The 26,177-nt window shown below is 44.7% G+C and overlaps 1 protein-coding gene across 1 annotated transcript; it reads right to left on the bottom strand.

Moving 5' to 3' along the window:
• Positions 1 to 7,282: 7,282 nt before the first annotated feature.
• On the bottom strand, positions 7,283 to 8,518 carry LOC123447508. The gene is made up of 3 exons (XM_045124115.1): positions 8,360 to 8,518; positions 8,034 to 8,236; positions 7,283 to 7,930 (listed from the first exon to the last, which is right to left on the bottom strand). The coding sequence occupies exons 1-3, from the start codon at positions 8,516 to 8,518 to the stop codon at positions 7,477 to 7,479; spliced, it is 816 nt and encodes a 271-aa protein (XP_044980050.1). The 3' UTR covers positions 7,283 to 7,476.
• Between the last annotated feature and the right edge of the window lie 17,659 nt (positions 8,519 to 26,177).

A 26,177-nucleotide genomic window follows, 5' to 3' on the forward strand; every position in this document is an offset into this window, starting at 1 on the left:
TTGTTCGTTACAAATCTTTATGTCATCTTATAGATGCTGCTACTATGTGCTATTCGGAAATACTCCAAATATCTACTCTACTATACGAATCCGTTTCACTACTCATAGTTATTCGGATTAGTGTCAAAGCTTGCATCGACGTAACCCTTTACGACGAACTCTTTAACCACCTCCATAATCGAGAAAAATTCCTGAGTCCATCAGTTACTAAGGATAAATTTTGACCGCCGCTAGTGATTCAATCATGGATCACTCTCTGTACCTCTCAACAGACTTTGAGTCAAGGCACACATCAGGTGCGGTACCCAGCATGGCATACTTCAGATTCTACAGCCAAGGCATAGAAGACGACCTTCGTCTATTCTCTTTATTCTGTCGGGGTCAGGTTTTGAGTCTTACTCAAATTCACACCTCACAACGCAACCAAGAACTCCTTCTTTGCTGATCTATTTTGAACTCCTTCAAAAACTTGTCAAGGCATGGATCTTGTTGAAACTTCCATTAAGCGCTTTCGATCTATCTCCATAGATCTCTGATGCTCAACATTCAAGTAGCGCAATCCAGGTACTCCAAGAAACGACAACCTAGATTTCTCTAAACTTTATTCTATACTGTGTCATCTCAACGGAAATACGCGGTGCCCTATTTAAAGTGAATGCGGTTGTCTCTAATGCATAACCCATAAACGATAGTGGTAATTCGACAAGAGACATCATAGCATGCACCATACGAAATAGTGCGTGGCTATGACGTTCAGACACATCATCACACTATGATGTTCCAGGTGGCATGAACTGCGAAACAATTTCCACATTGTCTTAACTGCGTACCAAAACTCGTAATTCAGATATTCATTTCTATGATCATATCGTAGACAGTTTATCCTCTTGTTATGACGAACTTCACTCCGAAACAGAATTGAACTTTTCAATATTTCAGACTTGTGATTCATTAAGTAAATACTCTTGTATCCACTCAAATCGTCATTGAAGTAAGAATATAATGATATCCACTGCGTGCCTCAGCACCCATTGGACTGCATACATCAAAGTGTATCGCTTCCAACAAGTTACTATCTTGTTTCATCTCAATGAAAACAAGGCCTTGCTCATGTGGTATGATTTGCATGTCACTAGTGATTCAAAATCAAGTGAGTATAAAGATCCATCAGCATGGAGCCTCTTCATGCAATTTATACCAACATGACTCAAGCGGCAGTGCCACAAGTAAGTGGTACTATCATCATTACCTCGTATCTTTTGGCACCAATATTATGAACATGTGTAACACTATGATCGAGATTCAATAAACCATTGAAGGTGATTTATTCAAGCAAATAGAGTAACCATTATTCTCTTTAAATGAATAATCATATTGCAATAAACACGATCCAATCATGTTCATGCTTAACGCAAGTACCAAATAAAAATTATTTAGGTTTAACACCAATCCCGATGGTTGATGGAGTGTGCGACGTTTGATCATATCAACCTTGGAAACACTTCCAACACGTATCGTCACCTCGCCTTTAGCTAGTCTCTGTTTATGCCGTAGCTTTCATTTTGTGTCACTAATCACTTAGCATCCGAACCGGTATCCAATACCCTCGTGCTACTAGGAGTACTAGTAAAGTACACATCAACATCATGTATATCAAATATACTTCTTTCGACTTTTGCCAGCCTTCTTATCTACCAAGTATCTAGAGTTGCTCCGCCTCAGTGACTGTTCCCCTCATTACAGAAGCACTTAGTCTCGGGTTTGGGTTTAATCTTGGGTCTCTTCATTAGTCCAGCAACTGTTTTGCCGTTTCACGAAGTATCCCTTCTAGCCCTTGCCTTTCTTGAAACTTAGTGGTTTTACTAACCATCAACTATTGATGCTCCTTTTTGATTTCTACTTTCGCAGTGTCAAACATCACGAATCGCTCAAGGATCATTGTATCTATCCTTGATATGTTATAGTTCATCACGAAGCTCTCACAGCTTGGTGGCAGTGACTTTGGAGAACCATCAGTATCTCATCTGGAAGATTAACTCCCACTTGATTCAAGCGATTGTCGTACTCAGACAATCTGAGCACACGCTCAACGATTCAGCTTTTCTCCTTTACTTTGTGGACAAAGAATCTTGTCGGAGGTCTCGTACGTCTTAACAAGGGCACAAGCATGAAATCACAGTTTCATCTCTTTAGAACATCACTTATGTTCCGTGACGTTTCAAAACGTCTTCGGCGCCTTGCTTCTAAGCCATTAAGTATTTTGCACTGAACTATCGTGTAGTCATCAGAAACGTGTACGTCGGATGTTCACAGCATCCACTGACGACGTTCGAGGTGGAGCACACCGAGTGGTGCATTAAGGACATAAGCCTTCTGCGCAACAACGAGGACAATCCTCTGCAAAGTTTGTTACTATCAACTTTCAACTAAATTTTCTCTAGGAACATATAAAAACAGTAGAGCTATAGCGCAAGCTACATCGTAATTCGGAAAGACCATTAGACTATGTTCATGACAATTAGTTCAATTAATCATATTACTTAAGAACTCCCACTCAAAAAGTACATCTCTCTAGTCATTTGAGTGGTACATGATCCAAATCCACTATCTCAAGTCCGATCATCACGTGAGTCGAGAATAGTTTCAGTGGTAAGCATCTCTATGCTAATCATATCAACTATACGATTCATGTTCGACCTTTCGGTCTCATGTGTTCCGAGGCCATGTCGGCACATGCTAGGCTTGTCAAGCTTAACCCGAGTGTTCCGCGTGTGCAACTGTTTTGCACCCGTTGTATGTGAACGTTGAGTCTATCACACCCGATCATCACGTGGTGTCTCGAAATGAAGAACTGTCGCAACGGTGCACAGTCGGGGAGAACACAATTTCGTCTTGAAATTTTAGTGAGAGATCACCTCATAATGCTACCGTCGTTCTAAGCAAGATAAGGTGCATAAATGATTAACATCACATGCAATTCATAAGTGACATGATATGGACATCATCATGTGCTTCTTGATCTCCATCACCAAAGCACCGGCACGATCTTCTTGTCACCGGCGTCACACCATGATCTCCATCAACGTGTCGCCATCGGGGTTGTCGTGCTACTCATGCTATTACTACTAAAGCTACGTCCTAGCAATATAGTAAACACATCTGCAAACACAAATGTTAGTTTAAAGACAACCCTATGGCTCCTGCCGGTTGCCGTACCATCGACGTGCAAGTCGATATTAACTATTACAACATGATCATCTCATACATCCAATATATCACATCACATCGTTGGCCATATCACATCACAAGCATACCCTGCAAAAACAAGTTAGACGTCCTCTAATTGTTGTTGCATGTTTTACGTGGTGACCATGGGTATCTAGTAGGATCGCATCTTACTTACGCAAACACCACAACGGAGATGTATGAATTGCTATTTAACCTCATCCAAGGACCTCCTCGGTCAAATCCGATTCAACTAAAGTTGGAGAAACCGACACTTGCGAGTCATCTTTGAGCAACGGAGTTACTCGTAGCGATGAAACCAGTCTCTCGTAAGCGTACGAGTAATGTCGGTCCAAGCCGTTTCATTCCAACAATACCGCGGAATCAAGAAAAGCCTAAGGAGGGCAGCAAGACGCACATCACCACCCACAAAAACTTTTGTGTTCTACTCGAGATTACATCTACGCATGAACCTAGCTCATGATGCCACTGTTGGGAAACGTCGCATGGGAAACAAAAATTTTCCTACGCGCACGAAGACCTATCATGGTGATGTCCATCTACGAGAGGGGATTTCCGATCTACGTACCCTTGTAGATCGCACAGCAGAAGCGTTAGTGAACGCGGTTGATGTAGTGGAACGTCCTCACGTCCCTCGATCCGCCCCGCGAACCGTCCCACGAACCGTCCCGCGATCCGTCCCACGATCTAGTGCCGAACGGACGGCACCTCCGCGTTCAGCACACGTACAGCTCGACGATGATCTCGGCCTTCTTGATCCAGCAAGAGAGACGGAGAGGTAGATGAGTTCTCCGGCAGCGTGGCGGCGCTCCGGAGGTTGGTGATGATATAATCTCGGCAGGGCTCCGCCCGAGCTCCGCAAAGACGCGATCTAGAGGTAAAACCGTGGAGGTATGTGGTCGGGCTGCCTTGAAAAAGTTGTCTCAAATCAGCCCTAATTGCTCCATATATATAGGAGGAGGGAGGGGAGGCTTGCCTTGAGGCTCAAGGTGCCCCAAGGGCTGCGCCACCAAGGGGAGGAGGAGTCCTCCTCCAATCCTAGTCCAACTAGGATTGGAAGGTGGAGTCCTTCTCTCTTTTCCCACCTTTCCTTTTTTTTCTTTCTCTTCTTTTGGTTTTTCTTTCTCTTGCGCAAGACAGCCTTGGGCTGACCCCACCTACTTGGTGCGCCACCCCCAAGGTCCTTGGGCCCTCCCGGGTGGGTGGTCCCCCCTCCCGGTGAAGATCCGGAACCCATTCGTCATTCCCGGTACATTACCGGTAATGCCCGAAAACCTTCCGGTAACCAAATGAAGTCATCCTTTATATCAATCTTCGTTTCCGGACCATTCCGGAAACCCTCGTGACGTCCGTGATCTCATCCGGGACTCCGAACAACATTCGGTAACCAACCATATAACTCAAATACGCATAAAACAACGTCGAACCTTAAGTGTGCAGACCCTGCGGGTTCGAGAACTATGTATACATGACCCGAGTGACTCCTCGGTCAATATCAAATAGCGGGACCTGGATGCCCATATTGGATCCTACATATTCTACGAAGATCTTATCGTTTGAACCTCAGTGCCAAGGATTCATATAATCCCGTATGTCATTCCCTTTGTCCTTCGGTATGTTACTTGCCCGAGATTTGATCGTCAGTATCCGCATACCTATTTCAATCTCGTTTACCGGCAAGTCTCTTTACTCGTTCCGTAATACAAGATCCCGCAACTTACACTAAGTCACATTGCTTGCAAGGCTTGTGTGTGATGTTGTATTACCAAGTGGGCCCCGAGATACCTCTCCGTCACACGGAGTGACAAATCCAGTCTCGATCCATACTAACTCAACGAACACCTTCGGAGATACCTGTAGAGCATCTTTATAGTCACCCAGTTACGTTGCGACGTTTGATACACACAAAGCATTCCTCTGGTGTCAGTGAGTTATATGATCTCATGGTCATAGGAACAAATACTTGACACGCAGAAAACAGTAGCAACAAAATGACACAATCAACATGCTATGTCTATTAGTTTGGGTCTAGTCCATCACATGATTCTCGTAATGATGTGATCCCGTTATCAAGTGACAACACTTGCCTATGGTCAGGAAACCTTGACCATCTTTGATCAACGAGCTAGTCAACTAGAGACTTAATAGGGACAATGTTTTGTGTATGTATCCACACATGCACCGTGTTTCCAATCAATACAATTATAGCATGGATAATAAACGATTATCATGAACAAAAATAATAATAATAACTAATTTATTATTGCCTCTAGGGCATATTTCCAACAGCAACACCTAGAGGTGGGGAGGGGTACTTATACCCGCATGCACTAACACGCCAGGCAGCGCCACCATGCTCTCCCACTCGCCCGCCCACGTCTCGCATGCTCCGGCTCGCGCGCGCCCGTCGCGCACGTACGCGACCGCCGCGGCCGTAACCCTCGCGTAGACGCGGTCACTCCTGCTACTCTGTCGCCAACAGATTCACACACACACGCACTAGCATGTCACGAGTACACAAAACGCACGCAACGCACTCACACCTACGACCTGACCCGGCTCCATGGACTCGACCTGACGCGCCTACGCCGGTCTGCACCGCACCGGACTCGACCTGACGCGCCTACGCCGGTCTGCACCGCACCGGACTCGACCTGGCGCACGCACGCCGGTCATCACCGTGTTTGGGTCACGGCTTATTCCCAACCAGGTTTGCGTCCAGCAGCCCGACGATTTCGTCAACTCTGATGACCCACGCTCTGTCATCAAGCTCAGCAAATCCCTGTATGGGCTACGACAGGCGCCACGCGTATGGTACGCAAAACTTGACGCATCCCTATGTGAATTTGGGTTTGTGCACAGTCCCCTGAAGCATGCTATGTACCGGCGCGGCAACGACCCCTCGTACTTGCTCGTGGGTGTTTATGTGGACGACCTAATCATCACCGATACGGACAACAACGACATCCTGGTGTTCAAGGCTAAGATGCAGCGCTTGTCCAAGATGAGCGACCTCGGGTTGCTGTCATACTACATCGGCGTCGAAGTGAAGTAGGAGCGCGGCAAGATCATGCCCTCCCAAAAGGGCTATGCGGAGAAAGTGCTCGACCAAGCCGGCATGGGTGGCTGCAACCCGTGCCACACTCCAATGGAGGTGAGGTTCAAATTAAGCAAGGAGGATTGTGCACCACCGGCGGATGCAGCAGAGTACCGAGGCATCATTGGATGTCTCCGCTACGTCGTCAACACACAGTCGCTACATGGAGGCCCCAAGCTCGCGTCATCGAGCCGTCGTGAAGCAGATCCACAGGTACACTCAAGGCACCTTACACTTCGGATGCTGCTACAAGAGAGGGGCAGGCACGTCCTCACTCGTCGGCTACAGAGACAGTGATCTCGCCCGCGACGTGAACAATTGGAAGAGCACGTTTGGGGTGATGTTCTTCCTAGGAGGGAGCACTATCACCTGGACCTCGCAGAAGCAGAAGGTGGTGGCAACATTGTCATGCAAGACGAAGTACCTAGCTGTGGCGGCGGCGACATGCCAGGGTGTGTGTGGCTCAGCCGTCTCGTGGTTGTTCTGACGGGGCGATCGGCGGAGAAGTTTCAGCTCTTCGTAGATAACAAATCCGCGATTGCCCTGAGCAAGAATCCAGTCCATCACGACAAGTATCACCATATTCGTCAGTGCATCGAAGAAGAAAAGCTCGACGTATGGATCACATCAGCACCAACGGCCAGCTCGCCGACATCCTCACCAAGGCGTTAGGGAAGGTCAGATTCATCGAGATGCGGGAGAAACTTGATGTCATTTCAGTGCAGCAAGCTTAAAGGGGTGAACTGTTAGAATAATCTAGCTGTACCTAGGTGACAGTCTTGAGTTAACTCCTCAGGTTTTGAGAGTAACGTAGCGTAGGTTCAGTTAGCGTCTCGTTTTTTCCCTTTGAAAATTAGTTTCAGTTGGGCAGCATCGTAAGACGCGTTCTGTGCGATCTACGGCAGCAAAGTAGGAGTGCCAGTAGCATGCTCGAGGTCGTGGGAGCCAGAGCAAGTCTCTCTGCACGTTTGTTACGATGGCTGAATAAAAGGATCAGAAACACAAAAGCTGCTCAGTTGTTGGCAGCACAAAATACTTGTCCCTCCGCCCTCGTTCTCAGCTCCGGTTGCTCGAACAGCAACAATTAATACACACGTTACATTCACAAAAAAGGATAAAAATCACGGAGCGCGTTACACCTGTTCGTGTCCTTTAGGAGGAGGGTACTGCCCGTAGCCTCGTGCAGGAGGAGGGGGTAGCTGCTGCTGCTGCTGCTGCTGGTTGGGTGCGTGCGCTCCATATCCTTGTGCTGGGGGAGGGGAAAAGTGAGGGTCGTTCGGCGCTTGGCCGTACCCGTGCCCCTGGGGAGGCTGCTGCGGGAACTGCGGCTGCCCCATGGTGGTCCCGGCGGCGCCCGCCTGCTCGCCTTCCTTGGGCGCGGCGGTGGTGGCAGTCATCGGCTGCCTGCGGAGCATGACGTAGGAGGTGACCCCGAGGGCCGTGGCGACCAGCGTGAGCACGGCGCCACCGGCGAAGATGCCGTCTTTGAGAACATAGCACAGCCCGATCGCTGACGGGCTCCGCGTCCCGGTAGCGTTCCACGCCGTGCCGGACACCAGCAGCGCGAACGCGATTATCGCCATGATCCTGCATGCATGCACGTTCAGTCAGCAGTAAGTAGTGGTGCGTCCGACTTGCGAGCGCTTGCTGATACATACATATATGATATATGAGAGGATCGACAACTCACCATGAGAAGACGGCGCAGACGACGGCAATGATCCGGTTGGTCTCGGAGGGGATGGCGCGGGACTTGCACAAGCCGCAGCAGCCGCCAACAACCGCCAAGACGATCTGGGCTACGACCAGGAAGATCGCCGCGCACACCCCGAGCCCGAGCGCGGGGTTATCTGGGTACACGCACACCCCTCCAACGGGGTACAAGTCCGAAATCTGCAACATATATAGTTCAACACGCGCGTGTTCACTTTCACTCACACACACACACACACATGGAGTATATGCACAACAGTATGCAAGGAGAGATGAAAGCAGTGAGAGTGTGGTAGAGCTTACAGTGAGCTTCGTGCCCTCGGCTGAGAACCCCAGGATGGCACTCAGCACCCCAAGGGAACCAACGACCGAGCACGAGATGATCATCCTCTGATCCATTTTGCTTGGCATCTGCTCTCGATCAAATCTGGACCTCTTTTGTGTTGCAGTCCACTGTGGCATATTATATATACACCCGTCCCGTGGTTTATATAGAGGGAGGGAGGGAGCTCACCGGCGTTGACGCACGTTCTTTGGTTGGTGCAAATCCTCTCATGTCACTAGGAAGGGCAAAACTTCTACGACGGTCGCCATCAACTAAGTACTGGCCGAGTTCCGCGTAATTCCTCCATCCATCATTACATTTTTTTACGTGGGCATAATCAAACTTAATGTCCTTATGAAGTTGACATGATAGACAGCTTCCCCTTCACGTACGACTTATGTCTATGGTTCTGCCGGCGCCGTAAGTAGTACAGCCATCTTTTTGTTGTATATCAAGTGATAGAGAATTGCAATCATTTGTTTCACACTAGCTGCGTCCGCAGCGATGAATCTCTAGCATTCTAATTCCGGTACAGTGGCCAATGTCGTATACGATACGGAATAATACTAAGTCTTTTGGTTTTATCTTATGACGGAACACCCTAGCATTCTTTTCACTTCAAATGGTCCAAGAAACAAGCATGGTGAAAGAGGACATAACACTCCGATTGGGGACGTTGTTGCCTGTCCTCTTGTCCTGCCAAACATGAACGGAGTCGTCAAGGTGCCAATCAGAGGTGTTCATGTGTGCAAAGCCAAACTTAACAATGATAGACATCCAAAACGTAAGCATAGTAGGTGTGCTCCCGTCCAATTTGGCAGATGTCGCAATTTGTCCAACCCCGCCTCTTCAGATAATTGGCCGTCCAAACTCTATCTTGGATGATCAACCACGCAAAAAAAAAATTACCTTCCGTGAAGTCCAAACTTCCCAAACCATGGTTGAAAAGAGTTAGCCAAGGACCATGCAAACATCATCTTTCGTTTCTGCCATGGTGATCTGCAACTGATAAGGCTGATAAGGCAGATTACGACGTAATTCTAGTGGGCGAGACGGACCAGTCGTCTGCATGTTGCATATTTCGAGTTGGAGTTGACATCTGACATTGATGGAATTGGCAGTTAGTTTTAACAAATTCAAACAAGTTATATCATTGACCAAATAATATGTATATGTATGGTGATGAGCAAGTTGCCCATGTTCTTCTCGGATGCACACATGATGTGTAGCCTCTCGCTCAACAGGTTAAGAATATTGACGAACTGCACAGCTGTACAATTAGTTGACCAACGTATGTAGATACTCACACGGCACTAGTACATGACATGTATATTTTCTTCCATCCAGTGGCCCTAGCTGGCTTCATGTTACGGCGCACTGACGACTGGATGGAAGGCGATGCGTGGACCGCACAGAAGAGCTCCAGGATGGACATCTCGATCGGGTAAGATCAAATGCATGTCCTCTACGCGTTATTAGCGTTAGGACGAGCAGACAAATTTGATCAACGCGTACGCTTGGTCCCGGATTGCTGCGCTCAAGATCTTCGTGGAAAAATAAAATAGGTTTTTGCTTCGCTTAAGTTCAACGTACCTAGACCTCAAGTCAAGTGTGACTCCACGAGGCCCACCCGTACGCGTCGCCTGATGCGCCTCACATTCCCTCGGGAGCTACCGAGAAGAAGACGGCAAGAACCCAAAACCTCACATCAGAAAGCTACCAGGGTGCTACGGGACAAACCCGGGAGCTACCGAGAAGAAGAAGACACGACGACTAGTAGTTTGTTTTCAGACAATCTCGTAAAGCTTTATTAAACCGTCACAATTTTTATCGTGACAAAAGGTAGTCCATCACGGTGGCCTAACCAGAATGGCGGCCAAGCCATAGTTGTAAAGCGTGCTTCGCTAGATTGTGAGCTTTGAAATTCCAACTTTTAAACTCATAATTTTTTTTACATGTAATAAAACTACGAGAATAATCTTTGATTTCATGTATGATGGCCCCATAGCTGGGTGCCCTATCCTTCTTGATATCTTCAATCACCACTTTACAATCAGATGCCACATGGGTGAAATGCACATTCAAATACTCCGCCAATGCCATCGATTATCTGACCGCCAATGCTTCCAATGTAGTGGATCCGATATGCCTCGGACAACTAAAGCTGACGCTCCGAGGAACACACCATTTTTGTCTCTGCATACCGCACCGATCGAGCCCACTCTTGCAGAAATCACCAATGTTGCATCTGCGTTTAACTTTGCACAATCATCCACGGGTGGTAGCCAGTGCTTAGGTCTTTCCCCTCTTATTTGAACCGTTGACCTGCTCGGTTTCAAAATGTCAAGTTTGTTTAGCTGAGCTTGGATGAACATGCGGGTTGTCATAGGACTCTGAAAAATATCCTCATAGATCGCTTTTAGCCTTGCAAACCATATCACCTAGAGGGTGATTGCCATCCGAACAAATAATTCCCACGGCAGTACTTCTATCATGGATAAAATAGCTTCGGCATCAATTGGTAAGAAAACCGATCGCACCAACTTCTCATTCCACGCTGCTGTTGGTGGGGTGCTTAGTTCAGATACAAGCTTGGGTGGATTGGTCACCCGCGAAGAGATGGGCCTCATCATACCCGGCCTAGGCAACTAGTTACGGTTCCAAATTCATGTAGTATTTTCGTTGCCAATTCGCCATATGACTCCCTGCCTAACACTAGTAGAAAATGGCCCATTTGTCCCGGTTCCAGAGGCCCATTATCCCAGGTTTCGGAACCGGGATTAAAGGGTCAGGACTAAATCCCAAAACCTTTAGTCCCGGTTCCTTTACCAACCGGGACAGAAGGGCCTCCACGTGGTCTCTGCGGGGAGCCCAGGCAGGAGGGCCTATAGTCCCGGTTGGTAATATCAACCGGGACCAGGAGGTGGGTTTTTTTTTGAATGGGGGTGTTGGGGGTTTTGGAGGGTTCATGATGTAGAAGTAACAACTTTAGCAAGTTATCCTCGGTCTCTTAGGTATTGTGGCATACCGACCATTCATTTACGACATCTGGGCTAATGAACCCAACGTCGAAGATTCATCCACACATGAATCTAATCCGCTTCCCTTTCCCCAATGATATAATAATCAATCATGATCATAATAACAAATCATCATGATAATCATGATCAACATCATCATCATATTAATATAAAAACTCTTGCATCACTATAGCTAATAATCATCATAGTCATTACCACCAACACTATTTAATCATCATTTTCATCAATGAGACATCATATAACAAAAGTTGGTCACCAGTCATAATCACAACTCTCCTCCTCCTCCTCATCAACTATAACACATTGTAGCACATAATAACACATTGTACCTAGGACCTATTCCTCTCTTATAGGACCTACTCTACCCTCTCTTAGGTAGAATATCATAAAACAAGATAGGCCCTGACTCTCCATTATGGAGAACGGAGATCATCTTATCTCCCATTCTTGGCCTATGCACAATGTTGCTTTCAAGTAGCTCTCTACGATTGACCATAATTTTTTTTCCAATCTTTGATTGTCATTTCATCGGTTTTAGAAATCCGGTATGGACAGGAGTGATGCAGATACCTAGGTTGACCTGGCCGTGCTGGTTGTATGCTCATAACATCAACGCGACCTCTTGGAAACATCAGATGAGGCACACAATCTTGCGGGATTTTTTGTTGAAAAACATAGTGTTAACTTTGTAGCTAGCAATGTAGTTTAGTTTTACAAGAATTTACGCAAAAGATGCACGGATGTCGTAATAGTAGAAAATCTTACCATGCAATCTCCATGCATGTTATCGTAGTTCACCACGTGCACTAGTGGCACGTGTTGACCATAATGTGGGGGGAGTTTGCTGATAGGTATTGTAATTCTCAAGATCATTGATAAATGCGACAAGATGATGTTTTTCCTTACAAGTTAATTCGGCTTCATCATTGTAGTAATAGGTTCTGTCTACCATCTTCCGTACATTTTTTAAGAACGAAAATAAGTTGTCAATGGAAATAAGTTATCAACTATTTTTAAATAAACAATATAAATTACTTAATAAATATGATTGAGAAACTCACATAATGGCAGAATTGGAGGCGTCTGCACATAGACCCAAATATCGATATTACCTTCAATTTCATCTTCCGGACGAATATGAAAGGTGATAAGCATATTAGGCTCAAATGCATAAGCCTTGCATAGTGCTTGCCAATTTGAGCATTCAAAATAGGAGTAGGTGTCTGCATTGTACAACTTTACGACAAAAGTATAATCATGCTCAGTCCTCAAGTAAACTCTCTTTACCGCAACCAAAGAAGCTCGGGGTCAACGATGAGACCCAGATTCCTCACCAAGGTGTGCCCCCCGGAAGGTAGCACCTCCCAGTGCCAGCCCGGCGGAGCCAAGTCCCGGACATGGCGCCTATCAAGCAGGCTCTCGCTGACCACTCGACGACGAGTATGCGGGCCGGGCATCATCGACGTCGAGATAAATTCCTCTGAGAAAATTTTCTTATTGTTTAATGTTTTACTTTCTAGTTATCATTTATACAATAATCATCTCATTTGAATTTAGCTAGCGCCCACTATCTATTTTTCTCAACATGCAAGTATGACACCAAATATATAATAATAAAACACAATATATATATTTTGCAAATATTTCCGCAACAACATTCGGGGCTTGAGCAAACATTTTGCAAATGTACAAGAATCATATCCTAGCAAGAACCCTAGGCATGGGGATGTCTCACCAGAGGTTTGGGTCGGTGTCGGGGTGAAGGTCGGGGTCGAGGCCGGGGTCAAGGTCGCCGACGGTCTCGGGGCGCGGGCGACGACGACGGGGTCAGGGGCGGCGACGACGACGGGCACGAGGGCGACGACGACCACGGGCTCGGGGAGGGTGCTGCGACGGCGACGGGCTCGGGGGCGGCAACGACGACGGGCTCGGGGCGGGGGCGGCGAAGGCGACGGGCGTGGGGGAGGCAACGACGACGGGCTCGGGGCAGCGGCGACGACGAGGAGGAATGGATCGACGGCGGCGGCGCGGGGCAAATGGGAGAGGTTGGGGAAAATTCGATAACTCCCGCCTTATATGCGAAAACTTGTTGTCCCGGTTCGAGTTACAAATGGGGACCAATGTTGCCCTTTCGTCTCGGTTGGATCCACAAACCGGGACTAAAGGTCAATTTTCAGCAGCCTAATGGGCGGGAAGAAGAGACCTTTAGTCCCTGTTTGTGTTGCAAACCGACACTAAAGGGAGTCTTTGGTCCTGGTTTGTTCGACCAACCAACACGAAAGGATGTCTTTGGTCCCGGTTGGTGCCACAAACCGACACGAATGGCCTGTGCCTGCCGCGGCCGAGGTGCTTGGTGAAGAACCGATACGTCTCCAATGTATCTATAATTTTTGATGGTTTCATGCTATTATCTTGTCAAACTTTGGATGTTTTGAATGCCTTTTATTTATTTTTTGGGACTAACTTATTAACTCAGTGCCAAGTGCCAGTTCCTGTTTTTTCCATGTTTTTGACCCCTTTCAGAGTAGATTTTGAAACGGAATCCAAACGGAAGAAAATCCCCGAAAAGATTTTTTCTGGAATGGAAGAAGATCGGGGAGCTTGAGAGCCAAGGTAGGGGAGCCCCAGGGGCCCCACAAGCCCCCACCCCGCGGACAGGGGGGAGGCCGCGCCATCCAGGCTTGTGGGCCCCCTGAGCATCCCCTGACCTAGGGGTTGCGCCTATAAATTCCCTAAAAATCCCAAAAAAAATCAAGAGATCATCGCAATCACTTTTCCGCCGCCGCAAGCTTCTGTCGCCGCAAGATACCATCGGGGGGACGTTCTGGTGCCCTGCCGGAGGGGAGATTCGGACACGGAGCGCTTCTTCATCAACACCATGACCTCTCCGATGATGCGTGAGTAGTTCACCTTAGAACTACGGGTCCATAGCTAGTAACTAGATGCCTTCTTCTCTCTCTTGGATCTTCAATACAAAGTTCTCCATGATCTTCATGGAGATCTATCCGATGTAATCTTCTTTTGCGGTGTGTTTGTCGAGATCCGATGAATTGTGGATTTATGATCAGATTATCTATGAATCTTATTTGAGTTTCTTCTGATCTCTCTTATGCATGATTTCATATCCTTATAATTCTCTTCGAGTTGTGGGTTTTGTTTGGCCAACTAGATCTATGATTCTTGCAATGGGAGAAGTGCTTGGTTTTGGTTTCATACCATGCGGTGACCTCACCCAGTGACAGAAGGGGTAGCGAGGCACGCATCGTGTTGTTGCCATCAAGGGTAAAAAGATGGGGTTTTCATCATTGGTTTGAGATTATCCCTCTACTTCATGTCATCTTGCTTAAGGCATTACTCTGTTCGTCATGAACTCAATACACTAGATGCATGCTGGATAACAGTCGATGTGTGGAGTAATAGTAGTAGATGCAGAAAGTATCGGTCTACTTGTCTCGGACGTGATGCCTATATGTATGATCATTGCCTTAGATATCGTCATGACTTTGCGCGGTTCTATCAATTGCTCGACAGTAATTTGTTCACCCATCGTGATATTTGCTATTATGAGAGAAGCCTCTAGTGAACACTATGGCCCCTAGGGTCTACTCCACACCATATTTTCAGCCTTACACTTTTTACTTTGTTGCACTTTCCGCCGTCAGATCTCACTTTGCAAATATTCTTGAAGGGATTGACAACCCCTTTGAAGCGTTGGGTGCAAGCTTGTTTGTGTTTGCGCAGGTACTTTGGACTTGACGAGGCCCTCCTTCTGGATCGATACCTTGGTTCTCAAACTGAGGGAAATACTTACTGCTCCTGTGCTGCATCACCATTTCCTCTTCAAGGGAAAAACCGACGCAAACCAGAGAAGTAACAAGAAGAATTCCTAAGCGCCAGGGAAGGACGTTTGTTGCCGCAGCAGAAGAATTTCTGGCGCCGTTGCGAGGGAGGAAGATCAAGTCAAGAACTCATCCAAGTAGGTGTCGCAAACTCATCTCTTGCATTTACTTTGTTTGCCAGTTGCCTCTCGTTTTCCTCTCCTCCACTTCACCAATTTTCCTTTTTCGTTTGCCTTTTTCGTTTGCCTTTTCGTTCACCCTTTTTCTCACCTGATCTTTGTTGCTTGTGTGCTTGCTTGCTTGCTGAAGTCACCATGAATGAAAACACCAAACTTTGTGACTTATCGAATACTAATAATAATGATTTTATTAGTACTCCGATTGCTACCACCACTAGTGCGGAGTCATACGAAATCAATGCCGCTTTGCTGAATCTTGTTATGAAAGAGCAATTCTCTGGCCTTCCTAGTGAATATGTTGCATCCCATCTCAATACCTTCATTGAGCTTTGCGATATGCAAAAGAAAAAACATGTGGATAATGACGTGATTAAATTGTAGCTTTTTTCCTTTCTCGTTGCGAGATCGCGCAAAAACTTGGTTTTCTTCTTTGCCCAAAAATAGTATCGATTCTTGGGATAAGTGCAAAGATGCTTATATATCCAAGTATTTTCCGCCGGCTAAGATCATCTCTCTCCGTAATGATATCATGAATTTCAAGCAACTTGATCATGAACATGTTGCACAAGCTTGGGAGGGAATTAAATTAATGATTAGAAATTGTCCCGTTCATGGCTTGAGCCTTTGGATGATTATTCAAATCTTTTACGCTGGCTTGAATTTCGCTTCTAGAAATATCCTGGACTCCGCCTGAGGTGGAACGTTCATGGAAATCACGTTAGGAGAAGCCACAAAGCTCTTAGACAACATCATGACGAACTACTCTCAGTGGCACACTGAAAGGTCACCTACTAGTAAGAAGGTACACACTATAGAGGAAATTAACTCGTTAAGTGCTAAGATGGATGAGTTAATGAATTTGTTTGCTAGTAGAAGTGCTCCTTTGGATCCTAATGATATGCCTTTGTCTTCTTTGATTGAGAGTAGCAACGCTAGCTTGGACGTTAATTTTGTTGGTAGGAATAACTTTGGCAACAACAACGCTTTTAGAGGAAACTATGTTCCTAGGCCTTTTCCTAGTAACTCCTCTAATAACTTTGGCAACTCCTACAACAATACTCATGGAAATTACAATAGATTACCCTCTGATCTAGAGAATAATATCAAAGAGTTCATCAACTCTCAAAAGATTTTCAATGGGTCCATAGAGGAAAAACTACTCAAAATTGACGATTTGGCTAAGAGCGTTGATAGAATTTCTTGTGATGTTGATGCTTTGAAAGTTAGATGTGCTCCTTGGAAAATCAACATGGATGAAACTTTGAAAGCTATGCGTGTTTCCATGATTGAGAGCCAAGAAAGAACCGCCCAAATTCGTGCTAGACATGAATGGCTTAAAAAGGCGTGTTCTCGTGATGAGAATCACGAAGATCTTAAAGTGCTTGGTGTGACTCCCATTGAATATTTGTTTTCTTGTGTCAAACCTAATGATTATGGGGATGGATATGAATCCACTTTGGTTGAAAAATGCCCCAATGATTCGGAGTCCATCTATCTTGATGCCAAAAGCATTGAAAGTGGAGTAGAAGATGTTAAAACTTTGAGTAGTAATGAAATTACTACCGTGGATTTCAAGGAATTCAATTATTATAGTTTCTCCTTGATTGAATGCATTTCTTTGATGCAATCCATGTTAAACTCTCCACACGCTTATAGCCAAAACAAGGCCTTTACCGATCATATCGTCGAAGCTATGATAAAATCTCTTGAAGAGAAACTTGAATTGGAAGTCCCTATCCCTAGAAAGCTTCATGATGAGTGAGAACCTACCATCAAAATCAAAATCAAAAACTATGAGTGCAATGCTTTGTGTGATTTGGGTGCTAGTGTTTCCGCGATTCCAAAGTCTTTATGTGATGTTCTGGGTTTTAATGAGATTGAAGAGTGTTCTCTTAATTTGCATCTTGCTGATTCTACTGTCAAGAAACCCATGGAAGGATCAATGATGTTCTTATTGTTGCAAATAGGAACTATGTACCCGTGGATTTCATTGTACTTGGCATTGATTGCAATCCTACATGCCCTATTATTCTTGGTAGACCTTTCCTAAGGACTATCGGTGCTATCATCGATATGAAGGAAGGGAATATTAGATTTAAATTTCCTTTAAGGAAGGGCATGGAACACTTTCCTGGAAAGAAAATAAGATTGCCTTATGAATCCATGATGAGGGCCACTTATGGTTTGAGCACTAAAGACGACGATACGTGATTCTATCGCTTTTATGCCTAGCTAAGGGCGTTAAACAATAGCGCTTGTTGGGAGGCAACCCAATGAATTTATATTTTTCTTTCTGTTTTGTTGCGTCTACACCATCACAATTCTGTTGTGATTGTGTTTTTTGTGTTTCTTTTTGTGTTTGAGCCAAGCAAAGCATCGATGACTAGTCTTGGTAATGGTTGTTTGATCCTGCTGGAAAAAGACAGAAACTTTTTGCTCACGAGATGATTTTTCATTTTTATTCAGAAATAGATTTTGAGTTGATTCTTTTTGCTGCTGATTGATATAGTTTTTTCCCAGGCCTTCGTAATGTTTCAGATGTTTTGAGGTACCATAAGTATACGAAGTATACATATTGCTACAGACTGGTCTGTTTTTGACAGATTCCGTTTTTGTTGAGTTGGTTGCTTGTTTTGATGAAACTATGGTTAGTATCGGGGGGGGGGGGGACTAGCCATGGAAAAGTGATAATACAGTATCCCATCATCAATATATATGGAATTCGAGTTTGTTACAGTACCAAAAGAAGCGGTAGTTTGTTTTCTTGTGCTAATGTTATCACGAGTTTCTGTTTAAGTTTTGTGTTGTGAAGTTTTCAAGTTTTGGGTGATGTTCTCATGGACGATGAGATAAGGAGTGGAAAGAGCTCAAGCTTGGGGATGCCCAAGGCATCCCAAGCCAAATTCAAGGACACCAAAAAGCCTAAGCTTGGGGATGCCCCGGGAAGGCATCCCCTCTTTCGTCTACAATCCATCGGTAACATTACTTGGAGCTATATTTTTATTCACCACATAATATGTGTTTTGCTTGGAGCGTCTTGTATCGTAGGAGTCTTTTCCTTTTGTTGTGTCACAATGATCCTTGCTGCACACCTTTTTGAGAGAGAGACATGCACTCATCGTGATTTTTGCTAGAATGCTCATAGTGCTTCACTTATATCTTTTGAGCTAGATACTTTTGCTCTTGTGCTTCACTTATATCTTTTAGAGCACGGCGGTGTGTGATTTGGTAGTTGGCTTATGCTATGAAAGTAGTCCCAAATGTGATAGGTACCCAAAGAGGATGCAAGAACCTCCATCTTCATATGCATTGAGTAGAAAAAGAAGTTTTGATTCCTCTCAATTAGTTTTGAGACGTGCATTCAGTAATATTGAGAGCTATGTTAGTAGGGTGTTGTGAATCTAGAGATACTTGTGTTGGAGTTAGTGATTCCCGTAGCATGCACGTATGGTGAACCGCTATGTTAGGAAGTCGGAGCATAATTGATCTATTGATTGTCATCCTTTGTGTTGAGGTCGGGATCGCGCGATGGTTTACACCGACCAACCCTTCCCCTCGGAGTATGCGTTTAGCACCTTGTTTCGATTACTAATAAAAACTTTCGCAACAAGTATGTGAGTTCTTCATGACTAATGTGAGCCCATGGTATAGATGCACTTTCACCTTCCACCATTGCTAGCCTCTCTAGTGCCGCGCGATTCTCGCCGGTACACAAACCCATCAAATTCCTTCCTCAAAACAGCCACCATATCTACCTACTATGGCATTTTCATAGCTATTCCGAGATATATTGCCATGCAACTCCCACCGTTCCGTCTCATGACTTGTGCCGTCACTCTCATATTGCCATTGCATGATCGTAAGATAGCTAGCGAGATGTTTCAACGTCATACGCCATGCTAGGTTGTTGCACATCCCGGTACACTGCCGGAGGCATTTCCTATGGAGTCATCATCATTGTGATCTTTGAGTTGTGAGTAAATAAAAGTGTGATGATCATCATTATTAGAGCATTGTCCCATGTGAGGAAAAAAAAGAGGCCAAAGAGCCCAAAAACACAAGAAAAAGAGAAAAGAAAAAAGAGAGGCCTAAGAGCCCAAATGAAAGCCCAAAAACACAAAAAAAAAAGAGAAAAGAAAAAAGAGAGGCCTCAGAGCCGAAATGAAAAAAGAGAGAGGGGACAATGCTACTATCTTTTTCCACACTTGTGCTTCATGATAGCAGCATGTTCTTCATGATTGAGAGCTTCTTGCTTTTTCACTACCATATGCTAGTGGGAATCTTCATTAAATAACTTGGCTTGTATATTCCAATGATGGGCTTCCTCAAAATTGCCCTAGGTCTTCGTGAGCAAGCAAGTTGGATGCACACCCACTAGTTCTCCTTTTGAGCTTTCACATACTTATAGCTCTAGTGCATCCTTTTGTATGGCAATCCCTACTCATTCACATTGATATCTATTAATGGGCATCTCCATAGCCTATTGATACTTCGAGTCAATGTGACCATCTCCTCCTTTTTGTCTCACAACCACCACCACCTCTATTCCACCTATAGTGCTATATCCATGGCTCACGCTCATGTATTGCGTGATAGTTATGAAAAGTTTGAGAAAGTCAGAGTGCGAAAACAATTACTTGGCCAATACCGGGGTTGTGCATGATTTACATTAGTTGTGTGAGGATGACGGAGCATAGCCAGACTATATGATTTTGTAGGGATAACTTTCTTTGGCCTTATTATTTTGAAAGTTCATGATTACCTTGCCAGTTTGCTTGAAGTATTATTGTTTTCGTGTCAATAGCAAACTATTGTTTTGAATCTTACGGATCTGAACACTCATGTCACGTGAAAGAAGTTCCAAAGGACAACTATGCTAGGTAGCATTCCACATCAAAAATTCATTCTTTATCACTTCCCTACTCGAGGACGAACAGGAGTTAAGCTTGGGGATCCTTGATACGTCTCCAATGTATCTATAATATTTTATGGTTTCATGCTATTATCTTGTCAAACTTTGGATGTTTTGAATGCCTTTTATTCATTTTTTGGGACTAACTTATTAACTCAATGCCAAGTGCCAGTTCCTGTTTTTTCCATGTTTTTGACCCCTTTCAGAGTAGATTTAAAAACGGAGTCCAAACGGAAGATAATCCCCGAAAAGATTTTTTCTGGAAAGGAAGAAAATCGGGGAGCTTGGGAGCCAAGGCAGGGGAGCCCCGGGGCCCCACAAGCCCCCACCCCTTGGCCAGGGGGAGGCCGCGCCATCCAGGCTTGTGGGCCCCCTGACCGTCCCCTGACCTAGGGCTTGTGCCTATAAATTCCCTAATAAACCCAAAAAAAAATCAGGAGATCATCGCAATCACTTTCCCGCCGCCGCAAGCTTCTGTCTCCGCAAGATCCCATCCGGGGGACGTTTTGGTGCCCTGCCGGAGGGGAGATTCGGACACGGAGGGCTTCTTCATCAACACCATGACCTTTCCGATGATGCGTGAGCAGTTCACCATAGACCTACGGGTCCATAGCTAGTAACTAGATGGCTTCTTCGATCTCTTGGATCTTCAATACAAAGTTCTCCATGATCTTCATGGAGATCTATCCGATGTAATCTTCTTTTGCGGTGTGTTTTGTCAAGATCCGATGAATTTTGGATTTATGATCAGATTATCTATGAATCTTATTTGAGTTTCTTCTGATCTCTCTTATGCATGATTTCATATCCTTGTAATTCTCTTCGAGTTGTGGGTTTTGTTTGGCCAACTAGATCTATGATTCTTGCAATGGGAGAAGTGCTTGGTTTTGGTTTCATACCGTGCGGTGACCTCACCCAGTGACAGAAGGGGTAGCAAGGCACGCATCGTGTTGTTGCCATCAAGGGTAAAAAGATGGGGTTTTCATCATTGGTTTGAGATTATCCGTCTACTTCATGTCATCTTGCTTAAGGCGTGACTCTGTTCGTCATGAACTCAATACACTAGATGCATGCTGGATAGCGGTCGATGTGTGGAGTAATAGTAGTAGATGCATAAAGTATCGGTCTACTTGTCTCGGACGTGATGTCTATATGTATGATCATTGCCTTAGATATCGTCATGACTTTGCGCGGTTCTATCAATTGCTCGACAGTAATTTGTTCACCCACCGTGATATTTGCTATTATGAGAGAAGTTTCTAGTGAACACTATGGACCCCACGGTCTACTCCACACCATATTTTCAGCCTTACACTTTTTACTTCGTTGCACTTTCCGCCGTCAGATCTCACTTTGCAAACAATCTTGAAGGGATTGACAACCCCTTTGAAGCGTTGGGTGCAAGCTTGTTTGTGTTTGCGCAGGTACTTTGGACTTGACGAGGCCCTCCTTCTGGATCGACACCTTGGTTCTCAAACGGAGGGAAATACTTTACTGATCCTGTGCTGCATCACCCTTTCCTCTTCAAGGGAAAAACCGACGCAAACCAGAGAAGTAACAAGAAGAATTCCTAAGCGTCAGGGAAGGACTTTTGTTGCCGCAGCAAGAACCACCAAAAACAAGATCTATTCTTCACGTGATTCGGCGAAACCCTAGCCCCGGCAACCCTATATAATCTCCTCCCCACCCACACCGCCAGCTTTCCCCCGCCCACAGCCACCAACCCCTCCCCCAACCTGAAACCCACCGGCGGCGACGTAGCGCGAGGAGAGGAGAAGGAAGATGGTGAAGTTTATGAAGTCGGGCAAGGCGGTGATCCTGCTGCAGGGCAGGTACGCCGGGAAGAAGACGGTGATCGTGTGCGTGTTCGAGGAGGGCACCCGCGACCGCCCCTATGGGCACTTCCTGGTCGCCGGCCTGGCCAAATACCCGAAGAAGGTGATCCGCAAGGACTCGGCCAAGAAGACGGCCAAGAAGTTCCACGTCAAGGTCTTCCTCAAGCTCGTCAACTTCACCCACCTCATGCCCACCCGCTACACCCTCAACGTCGACCTCAAGGAGCTGGTGTACGGCGCCCCCGACTCCCTCACCACCAAGGACAAGAAGCTCACCACCGCCAAGTCTTCCAAGGCCAAGCTTGAGGAGAGGTTCAAGACCGGCAAGGACAAGTGGTTCTTCGGCAAGCTCCGCATGACTCGACGTGATTTAAGAAATGCCAACAAGATCTATTCTTCACATGATTCGACATGATTCAAGAAATCCCAACAAGATCTATTCTTCACATGATTCCACATGATTCACGAAATTCCAACGAGATCTATTCTTCACATGATTCGACATGATTCAAGAAATGCCAACAAGATCTATTCTTCACATGATTCGACATGATTCAAGAAATGCCAACAAGATCTATTCTTCACATGATTCGACATGATTCCACATGATTCGACATGATTCAAGAAATGCCAACAAGATCTATTCTTCACATGATTCGACATGATTTGTCATGATTCTACATGATTCGACATGATTCAAGAAATTCCAACAAGATCTATTCTTCACATGATTCGACATGATTCAAGAAATGCCAACAAGATCTATTCTTCACATGATTCCACATGATTCGACATGATTCAAGAAATTCCAACAAGATCTATTCTTCACATGATTCGACACATGAAACATAATATCTGATATAGATCCACACTAAAAACAGAGTCTTCATGGGCAGTACCAAAACAGGACATCTTAAGCACTTATTTCAACTCCAGACTTTTTGTGTGTTCAAAATGAACCATTCAAGGCCACATCATCAATTTTCAATACTTCCTGACTTCATTTGGTATTTTTCATGCTTTTACTGATTTTTTGGAGCTAAATGACCCAGAAATTGAAAAGCAATACAAATGAACTCTTAATAGGTTGAAAGTTGGCATGGTATCATCATTTCACCCACATAGCATGTGCTAAAAAGTTGAGAGCTGCCGCAAAAACTGGATGCACTTCGTGTACAAATCAGACAATCTCTTTCGAAGTATGAGGGTTTCATAGGAAAACTCATATGTTACAAAAGGCATTTCATTTTTTTCGAACTTATTTGAACTCCAGACTTTTTGTGTGATCAAAATGAACCATTCAAGGACACATCATTAATTTTCAACACTTTCTGACTTCATTTGGTATTTTTCATGCTTTTACTCTTTTTTGGAGCTAAATGACCCAGAAATTGGAAATCACTACAAATGAACTCTTAATAGGTTGAAAGTTGGCATGGTATCCTCATTTCATCCACATAGCATGTGCTAAAAAATTGAGAGGGTTGCCGCAAAAACTGGATGCACTTCGTGTACAAATCGTACAATCTCTTTCGAAGTATGAGGGTTTCATAGAAAACTCATCTCTTACAAAAGGCATTTCATTTTTTTGAACTTATTTCATTTTTTCTGCTTGGGTGCGTGTATTAAAAACTATTGCAACATATCATGAATAGAGAAGTGACCAAATTAATAAAATTTATCATTACTGTAAAGCCAAAGTACAGTAGTGACCAAAATAAATACATGACGTTCTTACATAGTTCTCATTGTTGAACAACATATAGCTCTCTAGAGCATCTAATTAGAACATACATTGAAACTATTAAATTTAAATGCAACAACAAATGCGATCATAACCGCAACTAAGGTACAAATTGATCCAACGATATAATGATACCAAGCCTCAGTATGAATGGCATATTTTCTAATATTTCTAATCTTCAAGCGCATTGCATTCATCTTGATCTCGTGATCGTCACGCACATCGGCAACATCCAACTTCAATATCATCTTCTCCTCTTCAACTCTTTGTAAGTTTTCTTTCAAGTAACTGTTTTCTTTTTCAACCAAATTTAACTTCTCGGTAAGAAATTGTATATCGGTTCGAATTTCCGGTTCACATACCTCCTAGATTAAAAAATCCATGTCACGATTGGCCGGCATAATTGTCACAAACACTAAATAAAACAAATAGTTATAAAAGATAATATATACCACATCCGAATCATAGTCAGGACAAGGGCCGACGGAGGCGGATACCAAAACCATCGCACTATATAGTAACAAACAATAATAGAAGTAAGAAAATTACACAAGAAAATTACACAAGTATCTATCTAAATCATACAAGTAAGAACTTTTTTCTTTTAGAAAGAAGAGAAGAAGAAGAGACTAACCACGGTGGTGCCGACGCCGAGATGGGCGCGGGCTATCAACGGCGGTGAGGACGGGGACGGGACACGGACGGACCGCCAAAGCTACACAAAACTAGAGGAAAATGGAGCTTGGACAAGGAGCTTCGAGAGGAGAAAGCTTAAGTGTGGCTTGGGCATTTCATCGAACACCTCATGTGCATAGGAGGTGAGCTAGAGTACCACAAAGCTCTCCCACGACTGGCAAAAAAACAGAGCAGTGCACTGCTCTGCTCGCGGTTGGGTGGTATATATAGGCCAAACATTGGTCCGTTTTGTGGACGGAACCGGGAGTGAAGGACAACATTTGGTCCCGGTTCCAGCCAAAAAACGGGACCAATTGTTGTGGGCCAGGAGCGAGGCACATTCGTCCCGGTTCGTGTGTGGAACCGGGACCAAATGGGCCAGACGATCCGGGACCAATGGCCCACGAGGCCCGGCCGACGCCCTGGCCTCACGAACCGGGACCGATGCCCCATGGGTCCCGGTTTGTAAATGATCCGGAACTAATGAGATTTTATCAAGTGGACCAAAGCCTTTTTTTCTACTAGTATAAGCGTGTCCCGACCATCGAGTACTGCCCTTCATATTTGTGATGGTTGCCCTCCAAGTTCTCCATATCCCGGAATGGTCGGGCAATGGTGGGCCTTTAGATAGCTCCGCCTCTTCTTGAGGCTTGGGCCTTGTGAGAGAGCCTGCTGGTGCTGCTACGGCCACGGTCCAGTACGAGGGGAGTGCTCCTATTTGATGCCCAAGACCATCAAATAGACGACCACAAGCTTGAAGGGACGTGTAAATGGGATGGCCCATGCTGGCGAGCTCATTTGGGCGGGGATCTTTCGTTTTTCTATCATCAGTTCTTTTTCTAAAAATCATTTCATGGATATTCTACATGTCTAAAATAATTAAAACCAATATACGAAAATATATTATAAAAACTGTTTAGTATTTTTTTAAGTTCACCATAAATTATAAAAAAAATCACCATACATTAAATAATAATGTATATAAAAACGTTCACCATATATGAAATAAACATTCAGTGTGTATTTAAAAAAATTATTATGTTACAAAAAAGTTCACCGTATAATAAATAAATGTGCTGTGTCTACTTAAAAAGTATTGGCCATATATTAAAAAAGTACCAAAAGTGCAAACATAAAAAATAGAGAAAAAACTAACCTAGAATAAAAAAGGAAAAGGAAAAGAAATACATTAATAAAACCAGAAAGAAACTAAAAATGAAAAGCAGAAACTGAAAAGAAAAAACAGAAAGAACAAACGGTTTTTCTGTTTTACAGTCGAGTATTTTTGAATTTGTTGTCATTCAATTTTCTGTCCGTCCGATCTGACGCTAAGATTCACGCTCAGATGTCTGGTTTTCGGGCGCGGGTTTCTTTGTCGGGCGCGTTTTTATTTTGGGCTAGCCCGTTAGTTTTCCTTTTTCTTTGCCCTCCTTTTGAAAAAAAATCCCATTTCATTTTAGGCGGCACTGTTTCAATAAGACAGAGGGGCAGAGAGGAGTAATAGGAGGCGTCGCTCGAGCGCCGGAGAAGAGGAGGCGATTCTATCGGATTCATGGCATTTCCGAACCCCC

This window comes from Hordeum vulgare, chromosome 4H, assembly GCF_904849725.1.
Source record: "Hordeum vulgare subsp. vulgare chromosome 4H, MorexV3_pseudomolecules_assembly, whole genome shotgun sequence".
Classification (NCBI taxonomy): domain Eukaryota; kingdom Viridiplantae; phylum Streptophyta; class Magnoliopsida; order Poales; family Poaceae; genus Hordeum; species Hordeum vulgare.